Source organism: Hemibagrus wyckioides, linkage group LG06 (assembly GCF_019097595.1).
Source record: "Hemibagrus wyckioides isolate EC202008001 linkage group LG06, SWU_Hwy_1.0, whole genome shotgun sequence".
NCBI classification, from domain to species: Eukaryota; Metazoa; Chordata; class Actinopteri; order Siluriformes; family Bagridae; genus Hemibagrus; species Hemibagrus wyckioides.
In genome coordinates this window covers 18,279,959-18,296,985 of record NC_080715.1, presented here as the reverse complement: position 1 = coordinate 18,296,985, position 17,027 = coordinate 18,279,959, and the positions used below count along the sequence as shown (strand labels likewise).

At 39.9% G+C, this 17,027-nt stretch overlaps 1 protein-coding gene across 2 annotated transcripts in view; it reads right to left on the bottom strand.

Annotated features, from left to right (window-relative positions):
* Window positions 1-17,027, bottom strand: part of vwa8 (von Willebrand factor A domain containing 8) — a 68,888-nt gene that overhangs the window by 37,796 nt on the left and 14,065 nt on the right. For both annotated transcript variants that reach the window (XR_009204751.1, XM_058392057.1), the window contains exons 15-29: window positions 14,810-14,978; window positions 14,307-14,384; window positions 13,339-13,454; window positions 13,096-13,205; window positions 11,822-11,928; window positions 10,390-10,461; window positions 9,748-9,824; window positions 8,966-9,041; window positions 6,998-7,133; window positions 6,792-6,911; window positions 5,842-6,047; window positions 4,086-4,237; window positions 2,914-3,022; window positions 2,686-2,824; window positions 320-507 (exon numbers count right to left, since the gene is read on the bottom strand). Coding sequence is in view for 1 of the 2 variants with exons in the window: in XM_058392057.1 (XP_058248040.1) it covers window positions 320-507; window positions 2,686-2,824; window positions 2,914-3,022; window positions 4,086-4,237; window positions 5,842-6,047; window positions 6,792-6,911; window positions 6,998-7,133; window positions 8,966-9,041; window positions 9,748-9,824; window positions 10,390-10,461; window positions 11,822-11,928; window positions 13,096-13,205; window positions 13,339-13,454; window positions 14,307-14,384; window positions 14,810-14,978 (1,855 nt within the window). In the remaining variant the exon portion in view is untranslated. The remainder of the gene's footprint in view (window positions 1-319; window positions 508-2,685; window positions 2,825-2,913; window positions 3,023-4,085; window positions 4,238-5,841; window positions 6,048-6,791; window positions 6,912-6,997; window positions 7,134-8,965; window positions 9,042-9,747; window positions 9,825-10,389; window positions 10,462-11,821; window positions 11,929-13,095; window positions 13,206-13,338; window positions 13,455-14,306; window positions 14,385-14,809; window positions 14,979-17,027) is intronic.

The window sequence follows — 17,027 nt, the reverse complement described above, 5'->3', positions numbered from 1 at the left end:
AATGGAGAGACTGTTAAAAATGTCTACACTTCACTCGCAACCCCATTGTGTTCTTGCACAGAGGCAAAACAATGAAAATTGTGTCACTGTCCAAATATGTATGGATCTGGCTGTATACACACACTAGACATCTGCTGGCTTACACAGAACTAGCAGCAGCAGAATAACAGAACATGCCTTCCCATATTCTCAAATGACTGGTGGAACATCATCCAGTCAATGATGGATTATGCGAAACCAGCAGGTGGGATTAAAGATGTAATGCTGTGAATGTTTTGTCTGTGTGCATGTATTTTTCACAAGACTCCTACAAACCCACCTGCTCCTCATGAAGCACCACCTGGCCCTTAAGCGGGCTGCCCAGTGCAGCCACAGTGATGAAAGGCTGCCACACTCCGCTGATAGTGCGAGGAAAGACATCATACAGCTCAATGGAGTGCAGCGTGTCTGCCCGCTCACGCATGGCGTACAGTGACACAGGGTTACACGTTGCCACATAAATCATATCTGCAAAAACAACAACAAATTAGCTTGGCAGCAGTTCAATATACAGCCTTTTTGGATGTCAGGCTATTGGATCTGAGAACTTGATGCAGGCTTTCAAAGTGTCTTAATAATTGTGAAATATCTACAGTCATACCTGAATTCATAAATACCTCATCTAGACATCTGGATCTCCAAGAGGGTTTGTGATTTTTAAATTTTGTTATAGCCCTGGAAATTACAACCCACACTTATTAAAGCTATTATATTTATTACTGAGCTAACTCATTTGACTACCCCTTGGGTTAAATCCAAACCTTAATAACCGTAAAACAAGAAAATACACTAATCAGCCATAACATTATGACCACCTGTCTAATATTCTGTTGGTCCCCCTTTTAATGAAATGAAATGAAATGAAATGAAACAGCCTTTATTTGTCACATATACATTACTGCACAGTGAAATTCTTTCTTCGCATATCCCATCGAGCACAGGGTCAGCCATGATACGGCGCCCCTGGAGCAGAGAGGGTTAAGGGCCTTGCTCAAGGGCCCAACAGTGGCAACTTGGCGGTGCTGGGGCTTGAACCCCTGATCTTCCGGTCAACGACCCAGAGCCTTAACCACTTTGCTGCCAAAACAATGCTTAGGTAGGCAGTACATGTCAAAGTAACATCCATATGGATGGCAGGACCCAAGGTTTCCCAGCAGAGCATTGTCCAATGCATGACACTGCCTTCACTGGCTTGCCATGTGTTCCTCTGGTAAGCTACGCACACACACCCGGCCATCCATGTGATGTAAAAGAAAACGTAATTCTTCAGACCAGGCCACCTCCTTCCATTGCTCCGTGGTCCAGTTCTGATGCTCATGTGCCCATTGTTGGTGTTTTCAGCAGTCCACAGGGGTCAGCATAGGCACCCTGACTGGTCTGCGGCTATGCAACCCCACATGCAACAAACTGTGATGCACTGTATATTCTGACATTTTTCTATCAAAACCAGCATTAACTTCTTCAGCAGTCTGAGCAACAGTAACTCGTCTGTTGGATTTGATCACACGGGCCAGCCTTCACTCCCCACATGCATGAATGAGCCTTGGCTGGCCCTTGACCCTGTCACCGGTTCACCACTGTTCTTTCCTTGGACCACTTTTGATAGATACTGACCACTGCAGATCGGGAACACCCCACAAGAGCTGCAGTTTTGGAGATGCTCTGATCCAGTCGTCTAGCCATCACAATTTGGCCCTTCGTCAAACTCGCTCAAATCCTTACACTTGCCCATTTCTCCTGCTTCTAACACATCAACATTGAGGACAAAATGTTCACTTGCTGCCTGATATATCCCACCCACTAACAGGTGTCATGATGAGGAGATCATCAGTCTTATTCACCTGTCACTGGTCATAATGTTATGGCTGATGGGTGTATATGAGTAATGTAGACTAGGACCTGTGTGTTCAGACAGTGAAAACTGAAAAACAAAAACCCCTATAGTTCAAATAAATAAACAAATTGCTACCATTTAAATTAAAATAATGCTCATGAAACAAATTTGTACTGAGGGGGACCATGGGATTAATTGTATACTTGTGTGCATGTAGATTATGTAAATGTGTCAATAAGACCTGTTTTTTTTTTCATTACAAATACAGAGAATATACAGAATGCAAAAGACAGATCACATCATCCCAGTTTAAGCTCCACTAAGGTGGATTGGTGCTCACTTCAACACTGAGAAACCTCAGACTCGATTCCTCCCCTGCATCTGTAGGTTTTAAGTCGCTGTTGTTTTTGGTTGTTTTACTGCGCTTGGCTAAAACTCAAGGGTGACCATACCTTTGCAATCACTGTTTCCTGGCTGTAGTTAAGCCTACTACGGAAACATTAAACTGGACATTGGTGCCTGTCTCTGTTGTGTCTGTTCTCATACATTTTATTTATTTACAGAGCTGGTATTTGTGCATAAATGATCATAAACAAGGTCTATAAATCAATCTTGTTAAATTACTTGCCACTGGACGAGTGGAGATATGTCTTGAAGATTATAACATGTCCATTCACCTTGACTTCCTCTTACTAGACTATAGCCCTATCATGTTGAGTCAGTCTACAGCCTGTTGTATTATAACACAAACAATTTATCAACAGCTTCTACTTTTTTATTCCAGTGAGGAGCTTTCTGGTATGTTGGCCTACCGTTATCAGTAGTGACGTCACAGACGATGTTAACTTCATTCATGGGTAGCTGCCAGTGCACGTACTCCTCTGTGAAGCTCATCGCTCTGGCCTCGTGCCTCTCCAATGGATAACCCTGTACTCTTAAAAACACTGGGCCCTGGAGAGCATGATGCATCACTGTCACATTAACCGCTTAACATTCAATGATTCTAAAAGAGCTCTTGACTTAGCACTGATGTGTAATACCTTGATATCTATTCGATGGGATTCGGTAGGACACAGCAGTTTCCGCCGTGCACCTCCACCCTGGTTTATAGTCCAATACCCAGCCATCTTACAGTCTGGTAACGGAAACCTTGAAAAGGGAGAATAGGGGATTTATCGTATACATGCATTTTAAAGGTTGACTATTGTACAAATCGCTCTTTGTCTACAGCATAATTCATTCAATCATGTTTTAGAGAACATGAACAGAACAGCTTATTGCTCTACTAGCAAAAGAATGGTGCACATAAAACTGAGTGCTAATCGAAGAACCTCAAATTAATGAACAGCACAATGGCTTCAATTTCATGATTTTATTTATTTATTTTTTTAATCTCTCTCTTTGGCAGTGCACTGAAATAGCATACAACAAGCTGTTTCTGCGTTCCTACTCTGCTACTTCCATCTGCAGACATCTGTTCAGCGGCTACTCACTACTCACCAGGAAGGACTACATTGAGTTCATGCAAGAGAAAATACTCTTCCTAGCACAGGCATTGTATGAATTATGATACAGAACCTTACAGCAATTCATTAAGGATTTCTATCGGGTTTAAAGAGTTGAGAGTGAAGTGTCCAGTGCAAAAGAAAATACTTGTTTCTTCATTGTTTTTCATTTTGAATGAATAATGGTCAAAAGAATGATTTGACTTTAAAGAATTCCCACTTTAAAATTTCTGAAATAAGACAAGCATGAGACGGAAGAAACAAATATTTTCCTTTATTTATTAATGCTGTATGTACACTATGGAACAAATGACAAGTGATCAAGTCAAGGTTATTGTAAATTCATTTCAGTTCAAATCAGAGGTAGAGAAAATACCTATAAATGGCATGACAGTAAGTACATTATTCATTTATAATAAATACACTTGCTAGACTATTACACCTTATATACTATGACAGGAGACAAATCTAAAAATGCATTGATTAGGACAGTGACTTGTAAGGCAGCATACTCTGTAAGTAATTTATATTTGGGATCACATGACACTATGAATCTCATGACTCCTGTATAAAATGAAGCAGACAGACAGGAGATTAGCTGCATGTCAAGTATGAGTTCAGTTAAGAAGTAGCTCTTCACTAATGGTGTCAGTACACAACCAGTGGACCTGTTACAACACGTTAGAGAGAATCCTGTGGGTTCTTACTCCTTGGCCAGATGGACGCTGGTGGGTTTGGCTCCGATGGGAATCCCATGCTTGTGCAGGGCTGCAATCAGAACCTCTCTCATGTCCTTGTTGTAGGAGTCGAAGTCGAACACGTTCCTCACGACGTTAGCCAGGCCCTCGTCTGGAAATTTCTAGCGAGATAAATATAAAGAGCTTAATTGAGAATCATTTACTTAGTGATTTATTTTTGAACCAGTAACACTGCTGTCTGGGTGACCTGAAATAAAATAACCTACTTTTGAGACTTCAGAGAAGCCAATTTTTCCCTCCACATAATATGTGGCCTGATATAAAAGATGAGTTCAGGGCAGATAAGATGTTGTGGTGAGTGGTGTGGCAGGTCCAGGTGTCTAATGAGGGAGGCCTGGTGAGAGAGCCAAGGCAGACAGGCTACTGCTGTCAATACCGCCTCTGCCGACTCCGATACTGATTTATGTCCCTCTATGTTACCATGACGACAGGCTCACATTGCGCACACAGGAGTGACTGGGTAAATGTATTATTAAACTTCAAATAGGCATTTGCACTAAAGGCAGGCATGTTAGCCCCACCTGACAGAGATAAAGGTGATAGGTTTATCTTACAGGGCACCCGAAAAATCACGTTCACTCAATTCTGACTTAATATGTGACAAAGGTCTTGAGCAGGTGGGATAACAGGAACTCAGGAGAAGGAGAAATCTATATATGAAGCAAAGAAATTTGGATGTGTTGCTATAGATTTTGTAGGCTTAGAGATGACCCGGTGATGCTGGACATTTTGTACAAGACACTGAATGAGAATTACTTTTTGTTTCTTCATTACCAGGTCTGCACTGGATCAATGAGTGCAGAGACACTTATTACAGATTCCACATGTATTGATCTGAGGCTACATGACCTGCACTGAGAAATCATAAGGTACTGAAAAGAGAGAGGCCCCTTTCAGAGGTTACAAGCGAACAGCTGCTCGAAGCCAAATGCAGGAGAGAAGACCAGCAGCAGGACGTGTCTTAACGCATAGTAGACATGAAAGGTGTGAAGTGAACAAGAACAAGCTCTTTGTGAACAAGCATCAGAAATGACATAAGCAGAGATTTTTCCTTGCCAGATGTATGAATTATTGCATGTCCTGCGATCTGTTTTGTAATTTTTGTGACTTTTTTTCACGTGAGGCAACATACTACATAAAAAAATGATGACTTTTTTGGATTAAACTGCATCCATAACATGTTGAGATGCCCATGAGATAATCACGACCCGTCATATATCACTGAAAAGATTTTCTCAAAACCAGTTTTTCCTATATTCACACCCACAAATGTTTGTTTCTAGACAAGCTGTATTTATGAATTTCATTGTGAAATTCTAGTCCCTCATTTAAAGGATATTACAAAGAAATTTCTTAAAATATTTAATACTGTTGTATTTTCATTAGATCTTATAGTAAAAAATGGCATTTTATGGCATTTGACAGACTATCAGTAGTCCAATGGGCTACCATTTCCCCCTTTTTCCCAATGCAAAAGTTGAATAGCCAATCTATAGTCAGTATTCAGCAGGATCTGTATAGCTAGGAGAAGGTGTGTGTCCATGTATTTGCATGTGTTTATGGGCCAGAGTGGCAGTCTGGCCTATATGTATCAACTGACTTAGTGAGTGGGCTGAGTGAGGAGTCCCAGTCACACCCTGCAGTCCTCCACAGCACCGTCTCACTCCAGCTGAATGCTCTACACTGTTTTTAAGCTCTTTTGTACCTGCAGATGTTTGACAATGTTGACCACCTCCCGAGTGGAGTATGGGTAAGTGATGGTTCCTTGGTCTGCCATAGCACGCAGCTCTCCAAATGCTGCCACGAGTTTCTGGAGAACTGTGTCAGGAACGTCGGGCCCATACTGCTTTAGCATAGCCAACTCTGCCTTGGGCTTCGGGTTGTCCACTGCATGACAACTAAAGATGTCCCCTGACACAAACACCAATAGCCATATTAGATACATCGTTTGAATTCAATGCTCTAAAACATTAAAAGTAATCGTTAAAAGTATAGCACATTTGGTGGAAAGGTGGTAAAGTAAATGGTTTTAAGACTCAAGATACAAACAAACGCAGCGCCTCATTTTAAATGTACTCATGCTGGACACTAATGCATAACTGAGACCTCAATGAATAGACTAAAAGGCATTTACATTTGTCACAGAGTCTAGGTACATTACCATGATGAGCTTTTTTTCCTCTTAGAAGACACTGTAAAAGACATTGTATCTAAAAGGGAGGAGAACCTCACCAAATATTACAAAACCTCTTGCTGAATAACCTTCAGACTGTCCAACCTTGTGCCGTGCATTACCACAGGCCAGGAGTTTGAACGGCACACACGGTATCATAAACATGTAATGGTGACTTAAATTCGGCAGTGAAGAAAATAGTCAAAGTTTCATATTTTTCATCCTTCAGGGCAGCCTGGAGGATAATGCACACAATTCTCTCAAGCATCATGAGAGAGTCACATGGAATGCTTTCCAATTGTCTGGAGAGGACCGTTTGCTGCTTTTTTCCCCCAAGTGAGGAAGCTACTGGGAAATATATGCATATATCGGCAGTAGTTTTACTATTGTTATTTCTGTTCTCAAGAATAATAAGAGTTCTTCGTTAATGTTAGGAAAGAAACTTGCATTCAATTAGACGTTTCCAATGCCACATGTCTTACCAAGAGCTCCGAAGAAGTCATTTCCCAAGAAAGGAAAGCCTGGTCGATTAGCTAAAACAAGCATGCGAAAATCTGGATGCATGGTTATAACATTGGCTCTCCCATCTGCTTCCATGGGATCTAGAGAAAGAGAAAGAATATTTCGTGTCTCCTATGTTAGACTAATATTTACATAACGCAAAAAGCTATCCTTCTCACTCTATTACCTGACACTATTCTTCTGCCATCAGCCAGGATCATCTCTCCACTCTCCACCAGAGTTTTCAGGATACAGGTGACATTAGTGGGGGCTTTATCTGCCTCATCTATTACCAGAATGTGTCCCATCTTTACAGCTTTCACCTTCACACCAGCACATGGAGACAAGCTTAGATAAAAGGGTTCCATTTTCATAGCACTAACACACAGTCATGACGTCCTGGCTTTGCCGGCTGCTATTAATCTCTTACGAACAATGTCCGACATTTCACTTTGAAACCACGGTGTGTTGACTGGAATTGCACAGGAAATAGGACAGTGCGCAAGTAGAAGTATATTTCTTAAAAGCATGAATGGACCACTAAATCAAGTCTCTACTTATATATCATTTTTTATTTTTTGCCGAGATCCATTCAGGTGGGTCTCCTTTTCATCTTACATAGATTTCACCTCTTTTATAACCCATTTCAGATCATTTACAGGTGGTGTTTGCCTGTTCGGCTGGCACAGGTTTAGAACATTATAAACCACCGAAAAGGACTCGGTGCTTCATGAGCACTTCAAAGCTGACTCTATTAATACTCCGAGAGCTGCCAGGAGTGCTAATTGAGGGGCTAAACTCAGAGTTGTGCGAGATGAAAAGAACGGTGTGGCTCTGTATCGAGCTGAGGCATCATTAAAACCCATTTGAAAAGGACACCCGCAACCGTAGCTCACAAACAGTACACCTAAATGCCACCAACTCACACTAACAAGACACCACACAGACTGCAGAGACTAGCGGGCTGGTGGATTAGTACACAGAGTACACAGATCAGAGCATCTTTAGAGGGGGTGCCTGGCAACAAGTGTGCCCTCTTTGGAGCTTGGGAAAAGATCAACTACTGACTGACTAAGTATTAATTTGACAAGAGATGGCACTCCGCTTTGATTTATGAGCTTGAACAGGAAATTTTCCCTGAAAAATATTAAATCAATTTAGACTGAAATATTTGTGACGTGAATGGGGCTAATATTTTAGTTGGTGCTGCATTTCAATTATTCCTTTAGGAAGTTAGTGCTGCCCTGACATAACATGGGGGCACAGATAGAGTTACAACGGTGTTCAACTGCTTGTTTGGAATGAAAACCTGAACCCACACAAGCTCTTTACGGATAAGATTGGAATGAAGCGAATGCTGTTTACCGTTGGCACTGTGAACGTGGGGCGTGATCGAGTGCTGGTTCGTGAACAGGGGGCGGAGCTGAGGGAAGAGAATGGTAAGGATCACACACATGTGCTAAATTATATTAATGAATGTTCTCTGTTGCAGTGAGCTGCGGCCGGGATACAAGAAGGAGAGACAAGAGCCTGGGAGAGAGAACTGAGCATACAGAGCTCTGTGTGTGTGTACAGTTAAACTGCTGAAAAGCGAAAATAAGACGCATTTGGAGTTTCTGATGGCTGCCTCCAGTTTCCTCTTTTCTTAAAGCCTCTAAACACGCTACACACTACCCAGGAAAGAGGAAACTGGAGGCAGGCTTGGGAAACTCAAAGTGCGCTCTCTTCTCTCCCTCTTTTATCCCTGCCACAGCTCACTGCAACAGGGACCGGTCATTAATATAATTTAGCACAGGTGTGTGATCTTTACTCCTCACTTCCCTCTGCTCTGCCCTCCATTCACAAACCGGCGTGTGACCACATCCCTGCTTCCACAGGCACCATGTCACCGTTTTGACCCACATATGTTGATAAAACAAATTTAAACTAAAAAAATATATTACACTATAAATAATGGATGCCACTGAAGGGTTTAATTATAAAAATAAACATTAAATTTATTAAGGGTGGATTTTCATTTTAGACTTTTCCTTTAAGGCTTTTCCTTTAAGAATGTACATAGGACACTGCTATGTATATATGCAGTCTTGTGTGGGTTTAGTCGTGCCTGGATACGTTTTAGAAAATGACCCAGGATTGGATCAGGAACACTAACCAGTGGAGAGTCCTCATAAATAATGATCCCATCCCTCACAGATGGCTGAAGAGTCAACGTCTGAACTGTAGTGTCTCTGTATAAACCAAGAGCAGGAAGCAAGACACTAATTAATACATCTTACTCCACATCTTTAGTTCCAAAATGAAAAGACATGATAAAGCCTGAGAAGTAGACCTGTTTTATACTCTTGCTCTCCATATAATTATACAACATACAAGGGACCCAGAAATTTAATGGATCGAGTGCTCTCTCATGTCTGTAGGTCTCAGATGTGAAGCATTTCTCAGCAGAGTTACTGGCATGGAGATTCCCTAAAGTGATTTCTTTGGTCTAATATTAGAGGTTTGGAGCAGCGAACCAGGCCAGTAGGACACAGATGACTTTCAAATGCCTTTCAAAAGGACACTGCATTAACTTTCTAGCACTACACACGGGTTCTGAAATGAGCAAGTAGAATATCTTAAGTCGGAATGAGACTACATTTTAGCTACAACGTCCTAATTAATAAAGGATAAAAATAATCACTTGACCCTGGCAAGAAGGAGCCTGTTTTTAGCCAAAGCACAAAATAAGATCACAAGATTCTTAGAAAATCAATCTACCACTTCAACAGCTTAAGGCTGATAATCTTGGCATAAGTATAAATGACCTATGACTAATTCTACTAGCTACAGAGATATGGGCTAAATGAGTCCACTTCCTGTACTATTGGACGTAGATTTAAAAGGAAGTCACGGAACTATTTCTGAAACGGGATTTTGTATATAGAACAGATTTACCTGTGTAGTTGCAGATACTCTCTGGGTCTGTTCATTAGATGCAGAAATCTGTCCACAATTTTGTTCTTCCCCACACCCTGTCAATCAAAAAGAGCTTACTAGCTAATGATGCATAACCAAAGATTAGTCACACTGACATTTCTTTTATAATATAGCACTATGAATATGAGTACAATCATACTTCACACAGACTTTCAAAGAATCCTAATATTGTAGACGCATGAAAAAGATCTGTTATGATCAGCTTCAACTGCGTCTATCTATCAGCCCTGGGTGCACTGTGACAGCTATGGTCATGCCATTCCTTCTATCCGGAGTCAGAACGCTCCCTCCAGGGACAGGGAAGTCAACTATAGTAGGGAGTGGGCGAGTGTACACTCGCTGTAAGGCAGGAGGAGTTCTAGTTCACGTTGTCCCTTAGTGTTTAGACCTCTGCTCTGCATTTTAAAACCACAACTTGGCCTCATGACTCAAAGTCACACTCCTCCCTGGAGTGTGCTAATAAACTATTACTGTTCCACTGGGTTGAGTTAAGGAGAAGCTCACTGAACACCTCTGACAGGACTGTCATCACTCATTTCTTGTGGACAATATTAAGAGCTTCTGAAATTGTTTATTGTGTGGATTAATTTTGATATTTACCTGATTGCCCACCAGCAGTAGGTGTTCCCCCAACAAGAAGTCCTTCAGCATGTCCTCCATAATCATCATGTGCTGCAGTGACAAGGCCACAGACTTTAAAAGTTCAAGTCATAATTCTATAATACTTTAAAACAAATATCTGAAACATAAGCTGAGACTTAATGGGGTTGATGACATCAGGGAGGTGGAAGATACTATCAGCTTTACCAGTTATTATCAATATTAACTTTGGAACAAAAACGGGAAGTGTTGTTGATGATACACGCTTTATCAAATCTACATCTGAAATAATAGAAAATTAAGGGATAAAGTGGTACATATTTGCCCTTTACTTAATATTAAATCTACATAATATTGAGCACTTAAAGAGGTTTGTGGATATTTTTTCTTCTCTAGAAGGGGTCTCCGGAATGCGAAAACAATATGACAAACCCTAAGGTACATAAATTGACCGCAGATAGTTTTTAGAGTAAGAGTACACTACAAGAAGAAGGAAAAATATTCATACTAAAAGGGTACTGGCCAAAAAACGAGCATCATTTATTACCATTTATTCTGAGAGTGTTGGATTATATATATATTATTATAGAGAACGGACTATATATTTTTTTTATAGTACTCTAATTGTTTTCTAGTTAACCTACCAACATAATGAAAAGGGTACAGAGTCTGCAAACTGTGCACGGATGTTCAGTGAAGCTAAAGTTAGGTTTCAACACATGCAGGACACAGAGGCTGCCATATCTAAGCAAACGTCCTCATTTTTGTCTCAGCGGTGGGCTCCGCTCCTCTCCTGGGCATGCTCAAAAGACAAAAAGCAGGCCATTCAGAAGTGGGACAGAGAGGAACTTTTTCCTCATCTGCCTTTTCCTTGTCCTCTAATAGCACAGCAGGGGAGCATTTTCAGAAAGGGAGAGGAAGTATGTAGGTCAGGCCTGAGTTCTTTTCCTCATGAGAATGGTCTGGCACACTTGTAGGGTGGCATTATCAAAGAGTTAAAGCAAATAAACTGAGAAAATTTAATGCAGTATATACAATTTGGTGATTATATATGACCTGGAATTATGGGCAGGCTTGTTTTAAATTAGAAAGCCCTTTGTAATGTGTAATTGTTTGCATGTGTGATGGATAGTTCTAAAAAAACAGACTTGACCTCTTATTTATTATAAATACAACATTTTCAGACAGAAGCTTTAATCTCTGTCTCACACACACACACACAAGAGCAATTAGCAGCTTGACCACTAACTAATCATTTAAATAGCTGGAGTTCAACATGATAATAATAATAATAATAATAATAATAATAATAATAATAATAATAATAGTAGTAGTAGTAGTAATATTATGACAGTAAGGAGTCTGGTGCCTGTTAAGAACCAGCAGAAGAGGCTAATGCTGAACACTGGTAATGATTTGCTGACATGCTCACCTGAGCGTTCTCATAAAAAAGTACATCAGGGACCTTCATCTTCTCGTCAGGGCTATAGACAGGAGCGGAGACCTTGCCTATGGTGAGAACTCCATCTCTAATCGTGCCTGGCATTAACAAAAAGACAGAGATGAATGGAGCATTAGAGGGAAATGGAGAAAAAAGAAAGCGGGAGATGGAGAGATTAAGGAAAATAAGAGTGAGAGCAGAGAAGGCAAGGAAGACAAAAAAATAAATAAAAATGCTGCTCATTCAACAAGTGTGATGACCTTTTAGCTCAGTCCAGAATTGCCATCTGTCTTCATCACATACTCAAGCTGTCAACATGTTCACATCTTTATAACAAACAAATATTTTAATCACAAGATGAAGTGTTCTATATTTATATCACAGAATGAAAGTCTATAGCTTGTTGTTAAATGCTGGAAAAGATCACTGAATAAATATCTTTAACTTTTATTATAAATCATGCACTGGTTTTCAAATCAAATTAAAAAAAATAATCAATATTTAAATATAATCATAATTTTAAAAATAAATTGCTATAATTTCCAAAAGGTACCAGTAGTTGCTCTTTTTTTTCTATGGCCAAATACCAAAATTATGGTATTAACCTATGTAGTGAAAATGTACAATAAAATTGAAGCTATTTGGGAGTCAACTTTAAAAAGCTTTAAATAAAAAGCTTTAAATAAATAAAAAAAAATTAAAGATTTAAAATTAAAAAATTTCTGAAAATTAATGTTGTTTGTCTATAATGTCTTTTGTTGTGAAATAATTAAAATAAATAAATAAATGAGATAAAATAAATAAATGAATAAATAAATAAATAAAATGTGGTGAGGTCAGTATTATTGCCCTATTCACTATACAGTGCACTATTTTACAGGCATTTTATAACATTGTATATTATTACACTAAATAGTGATTTCTTCTCCATAAAAATGATCCTTTGTACATTACTGTTATTTAAATTCATTTTGTGCTGTATTAGTTCATGTAACAGCAGACATTGATGAAGCAGCAACTAGTTATTGACTCTTTCACTGCCCTAATACACTCTATAAAGAAATTAGTAAAGGATTGAGCAATTACAGACATGTCTTTTATGTCACATACAGTACGATTTACTATAATCTATGCTGTTTTGGTAGTACATAAGGCATCTATAATCAAACAGCCTGAGCCATTTCTAGCAGACAGAATTGAATTAGCTACAAGACTGCGAGTAAATAAATAAAGATGCTTATTGTGTAGAGTGTATTGTAACTCACAGGTGATGTCTTGTTTTAGCTCTAGGTTTGTCACTGGATCAGTCCCATCCTCTATTGAAGAATCCGCCAGGTTTTTCTGCAGGGCAGAGCGTGCCAGGCTAGGGAGGAACCTATGCAGGGCAGAAAGAAATCCCAGATAAGCTTCAAAAATAGTTTAATATGTGCGCCATATACGTATCCTATTCTTCACTTTAGAAAAAAATAATGATGTAAATACATGATTATGTGAGATAAGAATGCTACCTAGACAAGCAGGCTTTATTCACAGCATGAGCGATACTTTCTTCGGGATACTGAGACAGACGGCGGCAAATTCGTAACAGCTGCCTGGTGGACAATGAAGAAGCCAAAGACTGGGCCTGGGTAAGAGCACACACACAGATGCTCTAGTGTAGATGGACTAATTTCCTTAACAGTAAAATACGTACATTAAGGTGAAAATTCTATAATAGGCAGCATTTCTTTTCTTCCACAATTTTTGAAGATATCCTGTTAGTATCTGAAATAATAACCATTGCATCATTTGCATGCTTTTCACTAATTCTACATACACATCTTTTCTCAGGCATAACATTATGAGCACTGACAGTTGAAGTGAATAACACTGATTATCTCCTCATCATGGTGGGATATATTAGCCAGCAAGGGAACATTTTGTCCTCAAAGTTGATGTGTTAGAAGCAGGAAATCTGGGTGTGTAAGGATTTGAGTGAGTTCGACAAGGGCCAAATTGTGATGGCTAGACGACTGGATCTCCAAAACTGCAGCTCTTGTGGGGTGTTGCCGGTCTGCAGTGGTCAGTGTGTATCAAAAGTGGTCCAAGGAAGGAACAGTGGTGAACCAGTGACAGGGTCATGGACGTCCAAGGCTCATTGATGCACGTGGGGAGGGAAGGCAGTGAATGCCAGGTCAGGACTGTTTTGCTAGCAAAAGGGGGACCAACATAATATTAGGGAGGTGGTCATAATGTTATGCCTGTTTGGTGTATTTCTGTTGCACTATCCTGTATTGTACATAATTGTACTTTTAACTGCACTATTAGTATTAATCTATCGTACTTCTCTTATTTACTGCATTTGATTTTCATTGTATTATGTCGTATTATATTTGTGGTGTGACACTGCACCAAAAGAAATTTCGTTGCACATCTCATACATGGTGTATAAAAGATTCTGCTTGTGATTACTGAGAGATACTGTACAGCATCTTACAGTTGGGTCGTTGGTGCTTCTCAGGTTGTGGGTCAAATGCAGCAACTGTTCCACTGCTTCTTTTGGAACATTCGGCGTCTGAAAGAAATTTATAACCAGTAGAGATTCTTGTAAACATTAAAAGCATTAAAAGCATTTGTGTGTCAGCAAATCCATGTCCAGGTATAACAGATTGAGTATGGAAGTGAGTTTGGTGTAAACCACAAGAACTGAATGACAGCAGAAGGAATCCTGCTTTTTGACAGTTAGATAATGCCATGGAAACATTCAGCATGCTCTACACATGCCTCTGACAGCTGAAAACCTTGGCAAAGGCTAAATGAATGGATGTAGAGAATAAGGAGAAGGTGGGAGGAATCCCATAGCGAGGGTGAATGTGGAAAACAATGGCACAACAACGACAACTAAAAATAACATGAATTTGGAACATATTAGTCTGTAATTAAATACAAGACAATGTTAAATTTGACATTGCCCATAGAGTCCAGTGTCTGTGTACAAACCATTTGATGGATAATTGCTGCCTCCTCCACTTTGGCAAGAGGTCTGACAGTGTGGAAGAAGAACATGGTGAGGAGCTCAGGACTGAGCCACTGCTGAGAACTGCTGCCTACCACCGGCGGCTCGGCCAGAGCGATAACCCGGAATGAAGGATGGATGGGATAGATACGCCTGTGTGAGACGGAACACAGAACAAGAATGTTCTAGTCACTCTTAAGCAATTAAGATATATGAATTATATACAGACAGTGAATGTGCCAGATAAGTCACATCATACTAAACTGTACTGCTGCTCATCTCTATACATAATACAAAATTTCTGCTTGTCTCTAAATGGTTCTCACCACTACATGTATGCCATGGTATGCTGAATCCAAATCCAGAACTATTCAGACCCTGGTGATGTACCTTTTTCTGTTTCTAGAGTTTGTGGGGAGGTGATTGCTGAGGGACATGACTCATAAATATTGCCAACAGGTTGAAGGTTCAAATACAGGTTGAAGAACACAATCGTCTCAAATGTATTTGTGTTCTGTAGCATTTAGAGTTCCCTCCAACAGAACTAATGAGTCTAAACATGTTCCAGCATGACAATGTGCCAATTGCTTCAACTGTTGTAATATCACCCAGATAACTAAGTGTAAGCTTAGCCAAATTAATTTCATATGCAGCAAAGACACAAGCTGTGGCTGAATCTCAAATGTAGTTCTAGTTAGGGATTATGGGACCACAATATTACAGCCTTTGGAGCAAACACAGTGACTGGGAAACAAAGCAAAAAACACTGAAAAATTACATTTTCTGATTAAAAAAAATGTTGATTGTCTCCGAAAGCCATCAGAAAACATATCTTTTATATATATCAAAATTAAAGTTCAGAACTGAAGCACCAGCTGAACAGGACATGTTTTCTCAGACATGATCAGAACAGTTGTGTTTGAACATTCAATGATCAGCACTATTTCTAGCTTCACCCATATGTCCCTGCTTGGCAAGCAGTGTACCTGGGTGATAACGGCAACCAAATTTACCTAGCACTGGTATTTTTTGTATTTTTGTCATTCCATCAAATGCATTATTATTATTATTATTATTATTATTATTATTATTATTATTAATTAAATAATATAAATATAATTATTATAATAATATTATATTATTATTATCATCATTAATAATAATAATAATGATAATAAACACAAACACATGGGCTTTGATTCCACATGTTCCTAAAGGCTGACATGCACCTCAGCACCAGGCCTGTGATGTCTGCTGAGACCCAGAAAAGAAGAACAAGCCCATGTCCGTGTAAAGTATTTCTTTGTCATGGCTGAGTGGTTGCAGCTGACAATACTACAGCTCCTGGTGGACTCACATTTCCTCCTAATCGCACTGGACAGCTTCATCTATTTATAAACAGAGGAGAGTCCTGCATGTAATATGCAGAAACTGCAAGTGACAGAGGTAGGGGGTGGAAAAAAGTGAGACACAAACTCCTTACCATTATATCATCGCTGGTATGACAATCGCCTCCTGTTGCCTAGCAACACCATACTATCCCTCATGCCTGAGACTGGTCCTAATCGTGTTTCCTGCTCATTTTGCTGTGTTGCAATGGCAACAGACAGGTGCAGCACTAACACGAAAGTCAAAAAGCATGAAGCACTGAGCAGTGGTTTTCTCTAATCACAAGGAATGAAGAATTTGAGATTAATTACTTTACTTTAATCACGAATAATGGAACTATCTGGGTATAATAAAACTCTCAAGTGCTTGAGGAACTGCAAGCTGAGGGACTGGGAGCCTTCAGTGTGTTCTTTTAATCTGAAGCATGGCATTAGGTCAGTCTCCTCTCTGCCTCCCTGTCTGGCTAGACAGCCCAGCATGCTAGGTTCACTCATTAACTGGGCTGATATGTGTGTTTGAGTGTGGTTGTGTGTGTGTGTGTGAGAGAGAGAGAGAGTGCACGTGTATGTGTTAATTAAGAGCAGCACTGGAACCACATGAAGTATAGTCTGGGATGCCAACTCGTAAGACAGGAAGAGGAAGAGGCTTTATTTCTGCCTCAGACGGGCCACCGCAAACATCCTTCCTGCCCGTCTAGGTGGGGTTCCAGCAGCATGAACATATCCAGTGGGCTGAAGGTTTACAGCCTTCCTTCACTGATGAAATGCGGAGTTACTTATACAATGCAGACGACTTATAGATAATATTTCATCT